This window comes from Ceratotherium simum, chromosome 25 (genome assembly GCF_057802395.1).
Source record: "Ceratotherium simum simum isolate JZ-2026a chromosome 25, ASM5780239v1, whole genome shotgun sequence".
NCBI lineage: Eukaryota > Metazoa > Chordata > Mammalia > Perissodactyla > Rhinocerotidae > Ceratotherium > Ceratotherium simum.
In genome coordinates, this window is record NC_141924.1 from 26,295,085 (window position 1) to 26,317,616 (window position 22,532).

Consider the following 22,532-nt stretch of genomic DNA (forward strand, 5'->3'; position numbering starts at 1 on the left):
CCGTCTCCATTTCCACAGCCCCTGCCATGAGAGAGCATCCATGGCTTCTCTAGCAACAGGCCAACATGAGTTGGCGTCTGAGCTCCAGCTGCCTCACTCCTCGGTACCCAGCTGGCTCTTGTATTCTCGTTTTCCAGTTCCTCCCAGTCCATGCTTGAGGGGTCTCTGGGTGATCGTCACATCTATCTACATTAGTAATCTTGTTTTCTTAACAACTCACAAACAAGGGTAATCTCAGCTGCACTCTGTACAGGTCCCAGCAGATGCACAAGTATTTTTGATGGGAGTGGAGGGTGTGGTGTTGGGGAAGTGGCAGAATGCTGATTATTTTTCATGCCCATTATGTTGTAGATCAAAATTTCAAATCTGAATTTGGACCTACACAAGGTATGTGGTTTAATAAGGTCCCCAGAGGGAATTGTAACCACGTGACCCTGGTCATTCCGACTCTCTTAATCCTACCCTTCTTCCTGCAAAGTTTCTAGCTGAAAATAACTGAATTATTCTTGGAATAAATAGATAAATAAAATATAAATAAATTAATTCTTAAGAATTTATTTATTCTCAAGAACTTCATTTTCAGGGTATCACGTTATTATAGCACGCTTGTTATCGCTCCTAAAGCCAACCACTAAGAAAAGTTTATAGGAGGTTCCCACAGGTAACTAAATGTTTATGTGCAAACAGTGTCACGCTGCACACAGCACACCCCACAGAGGAAAGTAGTTTCTGTGACAGAAAGCACTAAGATAGGAGGGAAACCAAGGAGCTAGGGGAGAAGACGTCACTGCTGCCTGTGGGAGAAAGGCCCCAAGGCCCCTTCAGGTGGAGAGGAACCCTCCAGGGTTGATGTGGGAGCGACAGAAGTCTTACACTTCTATCCCCCGGGGCAGTTTCAGGGAAATGGGCTCATGTCTCAGGCTGAGGCCAGTGGACTTCAGAAGAATGGCAGAAGAATGGCTGCTGGGAGAGCTGATGCCATTCCTGACTGTCCACAGGAGGGAGAACCATGGGCTGGTGGGTTCATTTCTGGGGCACCCCAAAGCAGCTCCTGGGTGGGGAGATCTCTGAGAATCCAAATCCCACATTGACTCCAGGCCTACCCTATATCCTAAAAGACTCGAGGCTTGTCACATCAAGATAAAATCACGTAACTATCCTGTCTGATCTCAGAGAAACCACCTTGGTGGATACCCTACCCCTGAGTGCTGCCCCTTCTCTGCTCTCTCTGGGTTCTCCCTCATTACCTCTTCTCTCCCTCCCTGTTGGCCCCCCACGGCCATGCCAGGGACAGAGGTGACACCGCCAGAAGGTGAGGGAATTTCAAGTCCTGAGATTCCACCATCTCCCAAAGGCAGCCCTCGCCTCCTTTGAACCTGTTCAGAGCACTACCTACTGTGCTTCCCCATCCCCCCCAGATCCAAAGACCCTCTCTCAGCCCGAGCCCCCACTCCCCTGTCCTGGGTCCAGCCCTGCCCTGTGCCTTCCTCCCCTCAGGAAGTCGTGGTCCCATTTCTTGGACTTCCTGACACTAACTTACGCTTCCAAGTCCCACCCTCACAAGTTGGCTGAGGACCATTCACTATCTGCCCAAGGCACAGGTCCTCTATTAAAGCATCTGGCTCTCCTATGCTTTCCCCTCCCTGGCTTAGGCCATTCTAGTAGGTTCTGTCTCCCCATTCTAAGCTTTGTATCCATTCCTTCACAGCCATCCTCTATCCATACCTCATGTCAAGGTCCCTCCTCCCCTCAGCCCAGCCATACCATCCTCATGCCCCACTGAGTGGAGCCACCCTAAATTCACTGGGTCCAGGTCCAAAATCACAGGGCTAGCCTGAGCCAATTCTCCCGAGACGACTACAGGGCTGACATCTGTCCCACTCTGTTCAGAGACAGAGATACAGGCTCACAGAGAAAGCAGACACTGGAGGCAGAGCTGGCCTCGGCCCGGCTTGAGACCTCTCTCAACCCCAGGTTGTAAGCACCGAGGCGGCCAGGGGAGCGATCCTCAGATCGGCCGCCCAGCCGCTTCTCGTCATTCTCTGCGCTACCGCGGGAGCCGCTGTGTCTGCGCAGTTACTCAGCAGTCCTTAGTCTCAGGGCAGCTTTGCTTGGTTAGCAAATGCCCGATTTCAGAGCACACGTGCTCCTTCTGACCAGTAACTGAGCCCTCAGCCTTCCCTCCATGGTGGCATGCTCGTTCCCACCAGCTCCCAAGCTCGCGCTGACACAAAATCCCTGGGCCACCATCAACTGGGACGCCACGGGGAGGACAAGCCCAGCGCTGCTCTCAGCTGCTTTGCAGACGCCGTGGACCGTCACGATCAGGGACAACTGGCGTCCTCCCAGTGCGAATGAATGCCGAGAGCGTGGATTCTGGAGCAGACCAAGTGGGTTCAAATCCGCTTCTCCCACCCACTAGTTGTGTGACCTTGGACGAATTACTTCACGGCCGTGCCTCATTTACCTCAGCTGGAAAAATGGGACAGTAAGAGTATCGACCTCACGGGGCTGGAAAATAATTGAGGTATTGGACGTCAAGCACTTAGAATCGTGCCTGGCATACACGAAGAGCTCAGTAATTGCTGCTGCCGCTGGTGATGACAACAGCAAGGACATCCTGGGCAATGAGTACAGTGGCGGGGGACGAAGAGAGTTCCTGCCCACAGGATGTCCCTCCTGCACTCCCCCCACCTGGTGCCACAAAGCTCCATGATAATAAGACCTGCCAGTTGTAGCTAGCTCTCTTACCACAGCCATTATCCCATTTAATCCTCACAACAATCCATTTCACAGATGTGCAAACAGGCGCAGAGAGCAAGTGCCCACGGTCACACTTCCCCCGAGCACTGGAGCCACGAACTGAATCCAGGTCTGTGACCCCAAAGCCCACGTGCTTAACCTCTGCCACCAAAACGCATCCAGTTTTCCAGAGGAAGCAGAAACAGGGTTCACCAGCACCTGCTTTGCCTCTGCCCTGCGATCGCCAGCTGGACAAGAAAGAGCATCTGAGTACTGTATTTAAAGGAAAACGCTGCCTTCTCCTTGGAGTTAATAATTCTTGTTCCACAAGTTTGCATTCCTCTCCCCGTGACGTGGACCTGGGTTTTCTCCGAGTAGCACTGCTTCTACTGAACAACCTCTTTCTCACTGTCTGGTGTGGCCCTTACCTTTCTTATGAGACTACAGGCCAACACAGCCCCACACTGACAGTTGCAATGGCCATATCAGTTAACATCTACTTTCTTATTAATAGAAAACAAATGGCTACTCATCAAGTGCCCCCCAGAGAGGACTCTGCCGTAAACATTTCATAAAGCCCAAATGCCTTCTGAAATGTCTCTTGGCCTGCTCAACGTTCCCTAGGAAATCATTGCTTAGATCTGCTTTGACAGCCAGTGTGCATGTTCCATCTTATGATCACTTTAGGCCACTAAAAGCAAGAAACCAATCAAGCCACCCACTGTAGCCAGTATCCCAAGCCTTTCCTCTTGTGGATACCTTGGTCTGAGGATGGAAAAGTAATTTCCATTGACATTTACACAGTGACTTTGGAACACGGGCCCTAGGATTATCTTTTGAAGGGCAGAAGGAAGTTGCTTTCTTCCTTTCTGCTAAGCCACTGGGTCTGGGTGCGGCCAGGACGACAGGGACGGCTCTTACCTGTGCGGTGAAGAAGGCTGGGGTGAGGGATCCCGAGGGAAGGGCTGGGCTGTTGAGGGCGATGGAGCCAATATCGGTGCCAGAGAGCACCAGCGGGGGCGCAGAGATTTCCAAGCCTTTGGGTTTTTTGGCCTTTGGGGGAAGAGATGGAGACCTGGTCTTGGAGCCCGATGACAGGTTCAAGGGCTCTAGGGAATCCGAGTCATGGCAGGCGGCCTCCAGGAAGAGGCTTCTGTGTTCAGAAGGGACGGGCGAGTTGGGGGACAGGGACGGGGACCGAGATGAGGAGGGCGAAGCAGACGAAATGCTGGCGGCATTTGGCAGCATTAAAGAGGAGATCTTGGCTGAGACAGATGAGGCCAGGAAGGCCTCAGACGTGGAGGGCAGGGACACCACGGGCCTGCTGCTGTGCTTGTCGGTTTTATTGGTCACAAACCTGATGACAGTCCTGACTTCCTCCACAGGAGGGCTGTCCTCCGGCTGCTCCTCCAGCTTCTCCGTCTTGATTGCCTTGAAGGGTTCTGGTGGGTTCTGCAGGGAATTAATGGTGAAGGACGAGTACAGGCCTGAGTGGATGTATTCGTTGCGGCTCGTGCTTTTAAGGGCTGACAAGCCGTGTCTGTGCACCTCTCGGCCCTCGGGAGGCGCCTTGCAGTCGCTGTCCTGCAGCAAAAGGCTCTCCCGGCTGATCTCCACCGCGTGAGGGTCCATTTTCAGTATCTCCGGGAAAGAGACGAACTTGTACACAAACTTCTGCCCAATCACCTTCTTGATGATGTTCTGTGAACACAAAAGGAGACATGGAAAAGATGAGTGCACCAGGGAAACCGAGTGAGAGGTCCATTATAAGGGGGAATTTTGCCAGCAGAAGCACCAAAATCTTCCTGATTTACATGTCTGGGCTAAGATGTAGTGGAAAGTGGAGTCAAGTTGGAGGCACAAGGATTAGACTAGCATTCCATTTCTGCCAATTACTTACGGTGTGATCTTCAGCAAATTGTCCTTTTTAGTTTCCTCATCTGTGAAGTGAGGACTATTATATCTCATAATATAATACCAGTTGCCATTTATTAAGCACTTACTCTGTAGCTGGCATTGTTCATGCATTATCTCACATAATCTGTACAGCAATCCTAAGAGGACGATATTAAAACTCTCATTTTAAAACTGAGGAAAATAAGCTTAGAGTGTTTAAATAAGCCACACAGCCACGCAGTAGGTAAGTGCTGGAAGAAGCATTTCCTGAACTATAATACAGTATTGTCTTACCTACCTCTGGGACTTGTGAGCATTCACTGAAATAATAATGGGAAAGCATTCTGTAAGCTGGAAAGCATTATAGAAACATAAGTTATTATCACCAAACACCACAATGTTTTCTTAAATCATGTAGCCATTTTTTCTTTTTAATTTTCTGCCAAGAAAGCCACTGGAGGAAAAACAAATTGTCTACTTCGATATTTATGGCACCCACACAGTATTTTAAGTGGCTGGTATCTACTGCTGGCTCTTCAGTTGATGGCTCCGGTTACATCTGGATGTAAATGAAAACCCATAATCATTACAAAAGTTTTCACACCCCTTTGGGAGAATGGACGTCACAGTAAAGGCTGTACTGTTCTTGACGCTCATTACATTGGAACATTAGCAATTATCTATCAAATGTTTCCAGAGTCCAAGGTGCTCAAGGGAGGTAAAGATGGTCTCCCTCAAGCACAAAGAACTAACAGCGCCCTCCTGTGGGAAAAAGGACTCAATGGTTCCTTATGAACTCTTCCTCTTAAAACTTGGGTATGAATGAGGGTAAAAAAGTCATTTGGGAACAAGAGCTTTAAAAGTAGCTCCTATTGAGCACCTACTGTGTACTGGGTGTTGTACACAAGCTCTCTCTTTTGATCTCACACTAACTTTCTTGTAGGTGGGAGGTATCATCCTTATGACATAAGCTCAAAGAGAGCAGTAATTTGCCCAAAAACCACCAAGATCTACTCCTTCTAAAGTTCAAGCTTTTTCACGTTTCCACACAAATTTCGAGGGAGAGAATCAAAGAACTCCTTAGTAGAGATGAAAATTTTAAAAACTGAGGTATAGTCACATATAACATTATATTAGTTTCAGGTGTACAACATAATGATTTGGCATTTAAATATATTGCAAAATGATTGCCACAATAAGTCTAGTTAATATCCCTCACCACACATAGTTACAAATTATTTTTTCCTTCTGATGAGAACTAAGATCTACTTCTTAGCAACTTTCAAATATACAATAGACACAAAATTTAATTAAATTTTGATGTTCCTTTTGCGATCATAGTTTGGTTTATAAATATAAGCAGATTACGGTTTTGACTTCCCTCTTGTTACACTACAGCATGCTGACTTTCCTTTGTTCTCAGATGGATCCTCCAGTCCCCACAGTGAATTTATCCAGCTAGGAGGGAAGGGCATATTTACCAAGCCGCTGAGATTTTCAAGGAGGAATTCCTTGGGGCAGGCATCTAAGGAAGGGGCACACAAAGTCCCCATTCAGCGCCGGAAATCTCAATAACGCAAATCCTGGGGGAACTTCGCTCAGCACCTGCACACAAGAGGCTCACCGACCCGAGCACGTTCGATTCAAAGCTGCACAATTCCAGTGCCCGGATTCCCGGGGCTCCGGGCTGCCATTTAACCCACTGAATCCAATTTATTCCACCTGACCTCATTCTCACATCAACACTAGCAAAGCTAGAAACCACTTACAAACCTTCAGAGAAATTCGGGAAACTTAAAAGTTCCACCTGGCCCTAACTGGCAGCACCTCTGCAGAGGACGCACCAGGCCTGGGGAGACAACATGCCCGGGAGAAATCAGCTCCCAGGAGGAAAGGGTTAAGTAAGGCTGTCACTGGTGCCACCTGACCCAGAGTCGGTTCCGAGTAAAAAGACAGTGTGCTGGCCTGGTGTGTTCCTCTGCTAAAATTCTGAGGTATTTTTGGTTTTCATTCGTAATATTTTTCTCCCTGAGGGAAAATGTTATTTTATCCTCAGCCAATTGAATACTCATCTAAACTGAGTGAATTATTAGAGCCTAAATATTTACACAGAAGAAAAGAAGAGAAACTGTATGGTCTGAATCATTTCTTCTGGCAGGTCTTGTAAACAGTTTTTTAAAAAAAAGAACCAACCTTTAATTTTATTATGAGTATGCAGAACATAATGTCTGAGCAGGATTACATTCATAAGCAAACCAAGAAGTAATTGGGGGTGTGATAAAAATGACAAAAATGCCTCTCCTCCTCTAAAAATGGTTGGGAATTGAAAGGCAATCTCAGACAGAGAGCTGAGCCTTGATGTGTCAGAAAGAACGTAAGGAACAACCCACATGACTATCAATTCACAATTGGATAAAGGAAATGTGGTATATTCATACAACAGAATACTATCCAACCATAAAAAGGAATGAAGAACTGACACATGCTACCACACAGAAGTACCTTGAATGCAGTATTCCGAGTCAAAGAAGTCAGGCACAAAAGGCCGGATAGTGTATGTTTGATTCTATTTATATAAAATGTCCAGAATAGACAAATCTGTAGAGACAGAAAGTAGATTAGTCATTTCCTAGAGTTGGAGGGTAGGATGGGGGAATTGAGGGATGACACCTAAAAGGTAAGGGTTTTTTGGAGGGATAGTGAAAATTCTAAAATTGTGCTGATGGATACACAAATATACTCAAAGCCACTGATTTGTATACCTTAAATGGGTAAATTGGATGGTATGTGAATTATACTTCAATAAAGCTGTTTTAAAAAAAAGAACATAAGGAATATTTTTTCCCAGCTTTATTGATATAACTGACATTGTGTAAGTTTAAGGTAGTAAGTGTAAGGTATACAATGTGATGATTTGATACACAAATATTTTGGGAGATGTTTACCACACTAAGGTTAGTTAACACATCCTTCACCTCACATAATTACCATTTTGTTGTGGTGGTGGTAAGAACATTTAAGATCTACTCTCTTAGTAACTTTCAAGTATACAATACACTGTTGTTAACTATCGTCACCATGCTGTACATTACATCCCCAGAACTTACTCATCTTACCGCTGGAAGTTCGTGCCCTTTGACCAACATCTCCCCATTCCTCCACCTCTGGCCCCTGGTAACCATCGATCTACTCTGTTTCTATGAGTTTGGCTTTTTTAGATTCCACATAGAAGTGATATCATACAGTATTCATCTCTCTCTGACTTATTTTACTTAATAATAGTGCTCTCAAGGTCCATCCAGAACACGAGGAATCTTAAGAATTTTACATGTTTAAATGGAAGATGGTGGGAACTTTCTATGGCTGGACGGCAACTGCCATAACATGCTAAACCCTACCCGGAATATAAAAAAAGGAGACACTGCAAAGGACCCTGAGCTCAGCGGTAGCAGGACCCTCAACTTCAGCAGCTGCTGCCTCCCCTGGGAGAGCTGTCTGGACACCAAGAGACTTTTTGGAAAGCTTACACAGTGATGGTGATGGAGACAAGATAAGGAGCTGACCAAAGGGAAGAAGACATAGATTTTGGAAAGAATGAGGGCAGGTCTTGCTTCTCTAGAGACCGACAGGGAAGATGGATTAGATCTGGCGACCTGGACAATTTGAAATCTCTGCAAGGATTGAAGGCTGGGAAGGGGACTGGGAAAGAAGAACAGAGGGTCGAGTGGAGGAAGAAGGTCAGAGTGATGCAGCCCAGCTCCAGCCCAGCTGGTTAAGAGCCCAACTGTGCACCCAGGACATCTGTTCACACGAGGGGAGCAGGTAAGGAGAGCCCACCGCCAGGATGCCCACAGCCGGAGACCTACGTAGGTAAGTGGATTCAGAGGAGCTGTGTGCCCAGCAGCTGAGCTGACAGCCTCCTCTTACTTAACTTCCAGGGCAGACCCCGGGAGCTCATCAGTGGCATGTATGTTTGAAGATCTCTCTGAGGTCTCCAAAGGGAGGTTTCCTTTCAAGAATTTGCCCCATGAGGGGTTTGCTGAGAAAACTCACAGTGTAGGGGGATAATTTTAGGTAGTATTTGCTGAGCACGTATTATCCGTCTGGCTCTGTACTAAGAACTTGACCACCATCAACTCATTTAATCCTGAGAGATTGGAATTATTGTATCCCCCATTTTAGAGATGGGTAAACTGAGACCAAGAGAGTATAAATTGACCTGTGGTCACAAGCTAGCACTTGGGCAGTCTGACTCCAGAGTGCTTGGCCACGATGGAAGGTAATGCAGGACTTGGGCTCACTGAGACAGCCCAGGACGCAAAAGCACTTGGGTATGGGCTCTTATTATGAAAAGTGATAGGGATATTTAGAAAAAGTCTGGTTTTCACCCCTTCCTCCCAGACTCACAAGTATTTGTTGCTCATAGTTGCCTGGTAACCTGACAAATGCGGTCTGTGTCCAGTGGAGCTAAGTGACTCTCTCCAGTGTGGTTTTCGAGCGACAGTTGCACACATCTGCTTCCCTTCACCCATGTGGGTCCAGCCTCTTTTTCGTAATTTCCCATTAAATGTGTGTTCACAACCAGGGTAGACTCTCGACCCAGTCATCGGTGTGAGGTTACAGGCTGCTGGGATGGGACTGACTTCGGCGAGGGGGAAAGTAACATCCACCTAACACACCCCAATTGGCAGTTCCAGGCAAATGTGGAAGCTTGGGTCCCAAAACTACTCCCGCCATCACCACGTGCAAATTGGTGCGTTGAGAATGCAGGAGCCAAAGGGGCAAGCAGTCTGTTTGGGGCAGGACTATGGCCAACTTGTGCAAAGGAATCCTGCCCCCGACTCACCAGCTACCTCTGGCCCCCAAAAGGGATCCCGTGAGAGCCTCCCTCAGTTATTTCACCCCAACGGGAAGGAAGTCACCAGGAGAGAAGGTCACACTTCCAGCCCCTCAGTGCTGTCTGGGGCTCTGCCGGGTTCCAGGCTTCTTACAAAAACAGGTGTGTACGGGGGCTGGCCCCGTGGCACAGTTGTTAAGTTTGGTGCACTCCACTTTGGTGGCCCAGGCTTCATGGGTTCAGATCCCGGGTGCGGACCTACACCACTCATCAGCCATGCTGTGGTGGCGACCCACATACAAAACAGAGGAAGATTGGCACAGACATTAGCTCAGGGCAAATCTTCCTCAGCAAAATTAAAAAAACAAAATAGGTGTGTCTAAATATGTATACACACTCAAATCTGCCTTCTCCCCTCACTGAAGAGAAAGAAGGTGTCTGTGTAAATAATCCCAGATAGTGGATAAAGTAGACATATATCTATTATGTATTGTGATTTTTTAAAAAATTATATACAGGGCTAAGTCATGAAGAGATGCTTGTGGAGTTGAGTTTACCTTCTTAATTTTGGTGTTATTAAGGATAAGATTAAGTTAACTACATGCTTGTTGAATGAATGACTCTCACTGGAGAGCACTGACCCAGGCATGTCACCCCATGAGAGACACGATTTCCTATGCTAATCCCCAGGCTGGTTAAAGCTCCACGTGACTGCGTCCCATACGTAAACCTGGCTGTGCTTTTTGCTGCCTTTTTAAACTGTCAACTCCCAGACGGACACAGGGGGCCATGCAAACGCTACAACCTCACACCTCCTGTGAGAGCTTAATAAACTGTAATTTCACTTACCATGTACTCGGCAAATATCTGCTGTGTGTGTCGGCTCCGGCCTGGTACCCCCGGCCTGATCTAAAATCGTGCATCGGGCTTTCTTGTGCTCAGACTTCTCATCCCAGCCCTCACTTCCCTCCAGTGCTCCCCTTCCCCCAGGGCTGCTCCTGGGCCCAGGAGGACCGGACCAGTCATGGGTCCCGCATCAGTATGGCTACAGCTCCCTCGATTCTCCACCATTTGAGGCTCCCAGGAACTGCGGGACTCTTGCCCTCTGATTTTGCAACTTTCCTATCTTATTCTAAAACTGAGAAATGTCAGCAGCTCACGAAGCAAGCAGGCAAGGTTGTGCCGAAGATTCTTCCTAACAAACAGCCCAGCCTTTTCTTAACCCGGCACTGGAGCAGGGCTGGAGCAGAGGACAGAGCGGGTGATCTTTCCGTAAACACCCACTTGACCCTGTCACAAGGGCTGCCCCTGGAATGACAAGGAGTGGTTCCAGAGTCACTGCCTGAGTTCAAATGCCACCCCTGTCTCTTATCAGCCATGTGCCTCAGTTTCCTCATCTGTAAAATGGGGACTGATCTACCATTCACCTCATGGGACTGAATGAGATCATCCATATAAAGCTTATACAGAACGCCCGATACAGCCACGCATGATAAGCCCACAATCTATTATAGCTATTGGTACTATTGTTATTTTTACACTCCCATTTAAGCAAAAACAAAACAAAATACCTCTATCAGCTCTAATGACAAGTGAAGAGTCAAAATTAAACCTCTTAGAAGGCCATGCTTATTCCACTTGCTTCATCCACAGTTCTGGGTAATGAGCTGGGTCGCATGGCAGACAGAATGACATCTGGTTTACATATCTCGACCAAGCGGGGGAAACGTGATGTTTTATTTAGTTGGGTTCAGACAAGAAATAGACTGGAAGCTTATGGGATATCATGCCTAGCGTGGCCAGCACTTGACAGCCACCGTGAAGAAAACCTCGCACACTCCAATTCAGGGATGAGGGAGGGGGGGCCGGCCCTCAGGGGGGCAGTAGATGCAAATAATTGTGGATCCGAGTGTCCCGCTTAGAAGGCCATAGGCTTCAGCAGAGACGCTGCACGTCCAGCCCGATGAGTGGTGCAGACACTAACCAGACACCCAGCTGATCTCCACCATTCTCCGAAGCCTCTCAGCGCAGGACACACGCTGCCCAGACGGGAGGGAGCAGCCCAGCTCTGCAGTGTCTACTGTGGCCGGGACCCGGGGGGAGAATGAAGAGGGCTGCTGGCCCTGAGCGCCTGCCACCGAGATCCTGGGGCGGGGGAAGCGGGATGGATTCATTTTGGGGGCTTTCCTCTTACTGTGAAAGGAACCAGTGCCCAGAAAGGGCAAAGGAGAGAAGCAAGCACTTATGAGTGCCTACCACGTGCTGTACACACACAGCCACCTTGCAAGATGGCCACTGTGATCCCATTTTAAAGATGAAGAAGTGGAGGCTCTCAGTTGGACAGTGAGGTTATACCCAATTTCCCACCACACAAAGGTGGGTTAAATACTGGGAGGGCCTTACAATGGAATACCATGTAGCTCTTTTAGAGTATGATACATTGTTAACATTTCCCGTGTCTTTAAATATACACTGAGTGAAAAAAGTAGCGTGCATGAGATGATTCCATTATTTTAATGAAATAGTTATATATATCAAAGAAAAAGAAAAAGATAGATTAATCTCGAAAGATGTATAATAAAATTTAATGGTAGTAGGATTACCAGTGATGTGAAATATTTTTTTGCTTATCTGAATTTTCACATTTAAAAAAATAACATGTATTGAATATGTATTACTTGTCAAATTAATTTTTTTTTAAGAGAAAGAAGCTGGCTCTAAACAGCTTTCCAGCCCAAGATCACGCAGCAGGTAACTGGTGGAACTGAAGTTTGAACCCATTTCTATCCAGAGCCAAGACGAAGCCTCTTCTGTCCTGCCACCACGCCCTCTCCCGGAAAGCAGCTGCTGTCGGCTCAGAGGCTGCTGCTGAAGTCGATCCGCCAGGACCACGGGCTCTGCATTCCAGAGTAATTGTGGGGTAGCTGCAGAGCGCCTGGGAAAACCAGCTCTGTGCAAAGGAAGCATGGTCCTTGCTCGGAAATGGTTATTTCTAGCTCCTCATGAGGAAGACCAGCTTTCCTGGTCTAAGGCCTGTTCTTGAACTAGAACTAGAACTGCCTCTGCCCACCACAGGGTAGAGGATGTGCCTGCTTTAATGGGACACCCTGCACAAGGCACCAGGGACCTAGTGGTCCCACCGCAGCAGACTGGGCATTGGAAGCCCACCTGTAAGTGGGTGACAGCCAAGAGACAAGGGTGATGAGAAGACAACAGACAGCGAAGGTCCACATACACAGCCTGGTTCGGCCCCCACTGAGCAGCAGAATTGCTTGTAGGGAGCACGGGGGGTGGTGACCAGCTCCTCCGAGTGTCCACAGGCCTGAGCAGAGCTGCTCACCCCAGGGACACGCCAAGAGCTGTGATGGGCCAGAGGTTAAGAAGAACCTGCACTGGGGTGAACTGACCTGGGTTCGAATCCCAGCTTCTCTACTTACTATGACCTCAGGGAAGGTACTGAACTTCTCTAGGCCTCAGTTTGCTCACCTCTAAAGGGAATAAAAATACCTCATGTGGTAGCTTTTTCTAAAAGATCAATGTATGTCAGGGCCCCACTGATACAGGTCTTCAAAACATGACCTCTCACCTCGTGCAATTTCGCTTAGCAAGCAATGCACTAACTGTCTAGCATCCTCGTTATATCATACTGTCTTTTCATTTTATTCTGCCTTCAAGTAATCAAAATTCCTGATATGGGCACCTCACTTTACAGTTTACAGAAGGCTGATGCATTATGTCCCGTAAGCCTCACAACACTCTGATACCCGTTTTACAGAGGAGAGACCCAGGCTCCACGCTCAGTTCACAAACAGTAAGCAGCAGAGCCAGTCTCCGGGCCGTCAGTTTCCCGGCCAACACCCTTTCTTCAGCTCCCCATTTGGGTTCCCGTTCAGACCACGGTCTGACTCACTCTTTCCCGACACAAAACCTGACTGTCCTCTCTCCAGAGTCAGAACAAGCACTCACTGTGGGAGTCATGCTCAAGTTCCTCCTCTGTCACAAGCAAACATTCCCTCAACAAACATTTAAGATGCTTTCATATGGAAGGCTCCTTGCTAGGCTCTGAGGAACAGCAAAGGAAGTGAATCTGGCCTCTGGCCTCTGGCCTCGGCCTGCTGCTTGGAAGGGCAGCGGCAGACCCTGCCTCCTCTCACTCCCTGCCTTCTGAACCCGAGAGAGAAGACACAGAGCCGTCAGCTGGCCGTCCCGGGCTCTGCTATGAATTTGTTGTGGGCAGGCTCACCTCACACCTGCCACCCCGTGGAGCAGTTATGAAGGGGCCCCTTCGACCCATCAACCTGAGCTGCCTCTCACTGGGGCAGCCTCTCCCCTCGTAGGGAGTCGAACGGTGCCCCCCTCAAATTCACGTCCACCCAGAACCTCAGAACGTGACCTTATTTAGAAATAGTCTCTTTGCGCATGTCATCAGTTAAGGATGTCGAGATGGAATCATCCTGGAGTTAGGGTGGGCACTAAATTCAATGACTGGTGTCCTTATAAGAGGAAAGGACACAGAGAAACACACAGGGAAGAAGCCCATGTGAAGACAGGCAGAGACTGGAGTGATGTAGCTACAAGCCGAGGAACGCCAAGGGTTGCCAGGAGCCAGCAGATGTTGGAAAAGGCAAGGAAGAACCCTCCCCTAGAGCCTTTAGAGGGAGCATGGCCCTGCTGACACCTGGATTTCAGACTTCCGGCCTCCAGAACAGTGAGAGAGTAAATTTCTGTTGTTTTGAGCCACCCTGTTTGTGGTAATTTGTTACAGCAGCCCTAGGAAACCTCCACCTCCTTCCTGAAGTCTCTGTCCAGCGGGGCGGGGTCGCCTGGTCCTCCCTGAGTGCTCAGCCTGCCTGGCGCTGTCACGTTGCCCTAGGCCCTGAGTTGGGTGAAGCCTGGGCTGTGCTCTGTCTAAAGCTTAAGCTTGGAGTGTGCACACTCGCACACGCGCACACACCCACACACCCCGCTTCCAACTTCTAAGAATAATGTGCTGCCAATAAAGGGCTCCAACTCCGTCTCGGAATTGGCTGGCTCCCGGGGGAGGTTTCCTTGTGGTTTGGGTTGAGGTTTCTTTATTCTCTGGCACTGCTAAGCGGCAGTAGGAAGGTCTCTCCAAATTCGGAGGCCTGAAACCGGAGGGCTCCTCACCCTTGTTGCCTGGGTAACCGTGCTACCCTGAGGGCGCTGTGAATGAGGCTCGGCCTAGACGGTGAGAGCATTCTTCCTTCTACCTACTCTGGGCTCACTGCTGCTTCTCACTGGACCTGGAGTCTCGTCTCCCTCCTGGCTCTCTTGCAACACTCAAAGGTATTTTTATTAAAGGCCTCTTGAGTGTTCATAAAATAAAATGTAAAACTGCTCCCCCTGCACATGTCTCCCACTATGTCCCCTGCCGGGTGGGAGAGCTGCTAACAATGACCTTCCCACTTTGAGCGGCCACCTCCAGCGCTGGCAGATGGCACCGGGAGTGGGAGCCACAGGTGGTCTGGGAGCACATTCTCATCCTGGCTTTGCCACCAATTTCCTTGAAAATTCACCTCCCCTCTCGGATCTCCACTTGCTAAAGGAGGGGCAGGCGAGGCAGGTGGTTTGTTAGGTCCTTTCCAGCACTGACATTCCAAGATGACGGCCTTCCTTCTATGCTACGGAGAAGCACATTTGCTTGTTTCCAAGCTCGTTCATCCTACCTCCAGCCTACGTTCATGGGCACCACCACGCCCAAGCACTGCAGAGACACTGGGAATGGTGAGGAAGACCAGCCCCTGGCCAGCAAGGCAGGCACAAGGAGAGAAGGAAAACAGAGGGGAGAAGGCAACAGGAGTGCAGGCATCGGCCGGAGGAGGTCAAGCAGAGGAGTCTGAGGATGAGCTGGACGGCCAGGCAGGGAAGGCAGAGGGAGAGCCCGATGAGGTCTGAGACGATGCCGAGTGAGGGTGGCGGGGCTGGGGGGTGCAGGGGGGGTGGTCAGCTTGGGGCCAGATGGTGAAGGGAGTTTGGAGTCTTTCCTGGAGGCCCCAGGGAGCTGGGGAGGCACACAGGCAGAGGGGTGCCGTGCTCTGAGCTGGCTTCCCTTAGGAAGCATCATCTGGACACATAGTGAAGGGTGTTCTGGGGCCTCCAGAACCACCGCCTCACATTTTCAGCTGGCTCAGACAATGCTGCAGCAGTTTTTCCATTGTTATTTTGTTTTGTTTTTTTTGTTTTTTTTTTTTTGTGATGAAGGTCAGCCCTGTGCTAACATCTGCCAATCCTCCTCTTTTTTTGCTGAGGAAGACTGGCCCTGGGCTAACATCCCTGCCCATCTTCCTCCACTTTATATGGGACGCTGCCACAGCATGGCTTGCCAAGCGGTGCGTCCGTGCGTGCCCGGGATCTGAACTGGCGAACCCCGGGCCACTGCAGTGGAGTGCGTGCACTTAACCGCTTGCGCCACCGGGCAGGCCCACCATTGTTATTTTGAACAACAAATGTTGGAGGCTGGTCTCTCTCTGTCAGCCCTGTGTTACTAACCAGCGATATTAGGAATATGGGATTAGAGTTGGGGCCCATGGCTCTGCACCTGTGTGATCCTCCAGCTTCACAATCCTGAGCATGGACCTTGGGGCCAAGGCTCCTAGGAGGAAAGCCCTGCCGCTTACCAGGATCTGTTCCTTAACCTCTCAGACTCAGTATCCTCACCTCTAAAATGGGCCCATTACCGACTGTGGCGATAGGCATTTCATGTGTTAAAAAATGAGTTGATAACTATAAAAATATCTAGCACAGTACCTGGCTTAAGACAAAATTCTCCATACTCGTGAGCTTCCCCTCCTTATATCACAAATTTGGGGTAGAAACTGAGATAAACTGTCATTGGAGCCCAGGCAGGAGGTGGGGAGGAGGCCGTACAGAGGAGCAGCTGGGCCGGTGGGTGGATGGTGGGCGGTGGGTGGTATGATGGGAATGTTAGGAGTTTTGTCAGTTTGTCTACACAACCACTAAATTTTCCTGCAGCAGAAGCAGGAACGCTCACGCCAGCAAACCAGTGTGGGCTTGGGCAGCGGCCTGACGTCAGCAGACTTGGCCAGGCTGCTGGAGCATTGGCAGCCGAGCGCCGAGCACAGCAGCCTCATCAACACTGCCTTGAAAGTACTCCCAAGACTCCGGTGTTTCTTAGCAACTGCCCTATTTGGGGGAACACTGAGTGCCACAGGGAAGCTGGCTTGGAAGCATGTGCAAGACATGCAGCACCCCCAATCAACATGCAATGTCCCCCCTGCAGCCCTGCTCTCTCATGCCAGCTGCTATCTCCCAGGGCCATGTGACCAGACTGGAAGACCTCCATGAGGCAATCAGCTACCCCACAGGTCTCTAGGCAGCTTCCAGGACCAAAAGCTTGCAGAGAGGCCCTGGTTATTTTTGCAGCCTGCAGGCAAAGCCCAGTTGCCATCTGTTGTACTTCAAACCATCTGAGCAGCTGACACGACACGAAGGGAAAAAAAAGACACCCAACAAAACACACCAAGCCCTCAACACTCACACCCAGGGCTGGGCACCAAGGGTACCTCCAATACACAAAACACTCCCAAATGGAGTCTAGGATACATGGGTCTTCTGTGAAATTCTGCAACCAAAAAAGGTGTTCTAGAAAGTTCCAGGATATAAATGCTTGCTGGACTTTTGTTCTTTCTTCACTTGGACAGACAATACATCATTTTATCTCCGCAAAATTTATTTTGGAGAATTAAATAATTCCACCAGGGCCAGGCTTCCTGGCACAGGCAGTCGATCTCAGATATGTATTATTAATATGAACATTTTCCTGTCGTGATTGCACACCCAATTTAAAATGAATTATCCAATTAAATTAAGAAGGTGATGCGTTCTACTTCCAGGAATATGTTTCCAATGACTCCGTCTTGCCTGCTCTCCCCTACACCCCTTCCAATTAAGTAAAGATTGTTCGGTAAGTTGTGAGGATAAGCGAGGATGTTGCCGTGGAGACGGGAGGATTTTTTCACCATATCACCACTTCAATCTCCTGATGAGAAGGGAGCTGGCAACGCATTCAGCCTCCCCCGGGGGTGAATGCTCACCGCCAAAAACAACAAGGACAAGAGCTCTGTTGGGCGGAAAAGGATGAGGGATTGTGTAAGCGTCCACGTCTCCTTCTGCGGCAACCGAGGGAGTCTGGGTTCAGCTTCCCATGAGCAGAAGACAGTTGCCCGGTGTATGCAAGTGGCAGACTTTGCCATCTTCCTCCTCCATCCCCCAGCAGTTCTGGAGAGGAGCACGCAGGCCCTGAGCTGAGGGTGTGATAGCGCCAACTCAGCCAGCAGAGAGAAACTGACTTGTGCTAACTGGCCAAAAGGATCAGGGCTGCGGGGTCAGACTGTGACACGATCAATGCCAAGAAGAATAAGAAGAGACAGATTTTATTTCCTGAATGCGAATCTGATCATGGCACTCTCTGGCTTGCACCGTTTCATGAGCTCTCTGTTGCTCTCGCCATAAAGTTCCAACTCTTAAGCATGATACACTCTGTGTTCCATTTCCCACTCGCTCTTCCAACCGTCTCTCTCCCTCATCCCCTAAATAAATACTCCATGCTTGAAAAAATCAAACTCTTTCATGGCTCCTTGTCTTTGCACATACTGTTCCCTTTCTCAGTATATCCCTTCCCATTTTTCAGCCTTATAAACACCTTCTCTTTCCTGCGGACCCAGATCAGGTGTCTTGAGCTCTAGTGGCCTTCTCTCCACCTTTACTTCCCTCCTCCTCTCTCCTGGAAGACGCTGGTATCATGGCCACGCCAGCACTTTACACAACGTGCTCTATCACAACTGGTTTGCATCTCTGTCTCCCTGACCAGCTGCGGAGCCACTCAAGGGGAAGGGGTACGTTTTTGAAGGAATGGCTGAATGATGGGAGAAAAGGCAGAGGTGAGAGAACTGGGCCTTGTCAACTGGCGACGGATGTGTAACTAAACACCACCCAGAACTTACTCAAGACGTGAATACGTGCTGTGAATCCCAGTGATTCCTCATGCCCCTCAGACTTGGGCCCATATGTGGGCAGTTATGAGGTCAGTGCTCTGGGCATCAGCCCCTCTCTTCTCCACCCCAAGATGAGAGATTTACAAACCAAGTCTGTCCAATGTTGTTAAGGAGTGAAAAAGAGTTGTAAACTTATTAATAAATAAAATCTCTGAAAGTGAGCTTTATTATTAATCAAGTTATAAAAGTACCTCCTAGAAGACAGTTTAAATCTAAGGGGAAAAAAAACAAACACTACACCCAAATTCAAACCTTCAGAACAACAAAGACAAATCCGTCTCGTAGGGCTTACAGCGAGACTGAGGAGAAGAGGCTGTTTGGTGGGGGCACTGTGGAATGCCCAGGCATGAACTAAATGTCCCGTTCAGGTCTCTGTCAGCTCTGGTGTCTGCCCCTCACAGGTTCGGACACAGGCGTCCTCCCATTACCTGCATGTTTCCAGGCTGAACAGGGGCCTCCAGAGCCTTTATTCCGAGCCTGGGGAATAAAGCATGCCATGTCCTGGACTGGGCATCACTCCTTTCTTGGGATTCTAAGTGGGTTTGCCTAGCAGCCTCTTCAAAAGTTTTAATGGGGGAAGTAGGTCGTTGGCAGTGCTGGGTTGCAAAACCCTGACCATCCAGCCTTCCCTTGTGCGTGTAAAATGGGCAATGCACAGAAAGGCAGACGAAGTAAGGAACCTCAGGGGCCGACGCCGGATCTCAGCCGTTGCTAATCCAGGATGGAGCCATCAGGGTTGGCTTTTCTTCCCCTCTAAGTCATTCATTAAAATCGTCTGCTCTTCCAGAGCAGGGAACTGCTGAATTCCCAAAGACTCTGAATCCCTCCAAGGCAGGTCTCCTTTTCTTCACCTTTGTTTCCACCCCAGGGACCCAGCATGGTGCCTGGCACATGGTGGGCACACGGTGACACGTCTCTCATAGAATCCGCTTTCATAGCTGCTGTGGAATCTAGCCGCTGTCCATGTCATGGGGAGCAGTGTTCCTTTAGGATTTGTTCAATCAAACCATCATCTCTAAGGTTCTCCCTTTGTGTGTCATTTTGAAAATTCTAAATGAAAATGCAAAATTCTCGATGAAAGCCCAGAAGTGTCTGAAATATATGATGTGGTTTGCAATATGTCCCCCAAAAAGAAATGTTGAAGTCCTAAGCCCCAGTACCTGAGAATGTGACCTTATTTGGAAGTAGGGTCCTTGCAGATGTAATCAATTTAAGATGAGGTCATTGGGATGGTCCTTAATCCAGTAGACCTGGTGTCATTATAAGAGGGAAATTTGGACACAGAGACACACAGAGAGAACGCCATGTGACTACAAAGGCAGAGACTGGAGTGATGCAGCCACAAGCCAAGAACACCAAGGATCAACGGCCCCCACCAGAAGCTAGGAAGAGGCAAGAAAGGATTCTACCCAAAGTCTCAGAAGGGAACATGGCCCTGCTGACACCTGGATTTCAGACTTCTGGCCTCCAGCACTGTGAGAGAATACCTTTCTGCTGTTTTACGCCACACACTTTGTGGTAATTTGTTACAATAGCCCTAGGAAACTACTATAGTACAATCACCAAAAGGCAGGGACTGTTTGGGTAGTTTCAGCACACTTATTCAATGTCAACTTTTTATATCAGTGATTGGTGTTGGGGTAGTGTCCACATCATTATGAGCCATTTGCTCATGCATTTCACATTTACTGAGCAACTAATCTGTGCCAGACCCCGTGCAAGGTACCAGAGCAACAAACGTGGGGAAGCCACCACGGTGAAGACAGTTTTGTGAGGAAGACGGCTATATAACAGGGAGCCCAGGGAAGATGGAGACTCGCCCCAGCTGGCGGTGCAGAGAGATGTAGGTGTGTTGATTCAGAGGGGCGAGGGAGAGGCATTTGAATATCAAAGCATCTTAGTAGTTGAATTTTCAGAACAGCCTAAACATAGAAAAATAGGCAATAAGGTAAAGAAATTGCGGTCGTCCTTCTTCAGTCGTTAAGAAGTACGACAACGTGCTCCTGATAGCTCAGAGGTGAGGAGAGCCATTACAGCTCTGTGAGGGCTCATGCAGGAAGGTAGTACGAAGCTCCTAATTTTCTGCTTTGCACCCATTTGAATTTTTCGGATTAGTGACAAGGAAAATATTATCTGTATTATTACTCTGGCTAATCCTCTGTAGCACCTAATGTGTTTGGGCACTGTTCTCAGCACTGACCATGTGTTAATTCAACTAGTCCCCCCCATAATCCCATGGTGTGGACTCTACTAGTATACCCATTTTACAGAAGAGGAAGCTGAGACCCAGAGAGATTAGGCCAAGCACCCACAGTCATGGAGCTGGATTCAGACAATCTAGCCCAGAGTTCATGCTGTTAACCCAGTCGCTATGATAATCGGAGGCGGGGGCATGTTTTGGAGAACAATGATTGAAGGTCCTCAGCCCCAACCTGACACCATTAGCCCATACGTTATTCTCCTCTGATGCCTTCTGCAAAGTTTTACATGCATTTTCCACTTTTTTTCTCTGCCCATTTCCAAGATTCTGGAATGAGCTAAAAATATAACATATATAAAAATAATGATATTCTTATGCTTGTCCACTCTGACAGGAAAATTTCCCTATTAGGACAAACTAAGGGATGTTCAGTTTCAGCTGAGAGTGAAGAGACGATAGCTAGCAAAGAACAGAAAAGACACCAGGAAAGAGGAACGCGGCAGCCCTCAAGATAGGGAGTCACCTAATTCACACCACCTGCAGAGCAGGCTCTGGGTATGCGTCAGTGGGAGGAGTGATGGTGGGGGGAGGGAGGAGAGGGGAAGAGGGGGAGGAGGAGGGGGGGGAGGGGACAAGGGGAGGGGAGGAGGAGGACACTGAGTGGCAGGCAGGGCGACACTGAGTGCTGGGGAACCATGAGAAAGGCGTACGGTACAGGGTGGGCACAAGGGGTGTCCGCAGGGCCAGGGACTTCACATTCACAAAGACCCTCCTCCAATCTGCCTCTCAGGTGAGAGACCAAACCATTTAAGATTGCCACTTCAAAAATGGTCAGATATTGGCAATTTCAGATGGTTCAACTTTTACAGAGTAACCTGGGCAAAACCGAAAGAAATGCTCATAGTAAAAAGTAAAACACAGTATAATTCTTGTAACCTTCTTCTGCCATTTCTCCTTCCTCCTCCCTCCCCCCTCCCCTCTCCATCTCCCTCTTGCCCCACTCCTCTCTTCTCCTTCATCCTCCTCCCCCTCTCCTCCCTCCTATTCTTTTCACTTAAAACTACGCTAGGAGTCTAATGATCACTCTTACTCATCACTCGAGAACATTTCATGAGAAAGACTCAAACGGCCGGGTGTACGCGCATGTGTACTGTGTGGACGCGCATGTATATTGTCTAAGCGTGTATGTGTATTGCGTGGACGCGCATGGGTATTGTGTACACGTGTCGAAGGAAAGACGTAAGACAGCTTTAGGTGGCCAAGCCTGCATGGCACGCTGGACAAGCGCTGCCCTTGCCCTCACTGTTAGTGCCAGCTGGCTGCTCAGGGCCCCGTGCCCAGACCTCAAGCTCAGCCCCAGCAGGAGAGGGAAGCGACAACCACCACAGCTGGCAGGCCACATTGGCCACTCGGACCCTGGGCCTTGGGCTCAACCTGATACCCGGCACATGCCAGATTTTTCAGTGCTGAAACTCTTGATAATAGACAAAAATTTCTAAGGTTGCCATACCCTTTGTGCTGCCTGAGTGCCTACCTGGAACTCAGGTGTTCAGAGGCAAAGGAAATGAATGGCCCAGAAGGTAGGGCGAGTCCGGTCTGGCCAGGAACTAGGCATCTTGGCTCTAGTCTTCCTGGTTGGGGTGGGGGGTGGGGGCGGCACATCCTCATCTGTCAAAGGAGGAGCGGCCAGCAGGACTGTCTCACAGGGCTGCAGTGGTTTAGAGGAGGGTGGGGAGGGGACAGCGCCTCAGACGCAGAAAGTACCAAACGTGCTGGGTGACTGCAGGCTCTGAGTCACCCAGGTGACTCTAGGAAAGCTTTT

General features: G+C 49.0%; 1 protein-coding gene across 1 annotated transcript in view; it reads right to left on the reverse strand.

The window, feature by feature from the left end:
- Positions 1–22,532, reverse strand: part of ELK3 (ETS transcription factor ELK3) — a 66,881-nt gene that overhangs the window by 16,303 nt on the left and 28,046 nt on the right. The window contains exon 3 of the mRNA XM_014780096.2: positions 3,664–4,443. Within this exon, the coding sequence (XP_014635582.1) occupies positions 3,664–4,443 (780 nt within the window). The remainder of the gene's footprint in view (positions 1–3,663; positions 4,444–22,532) is intronic.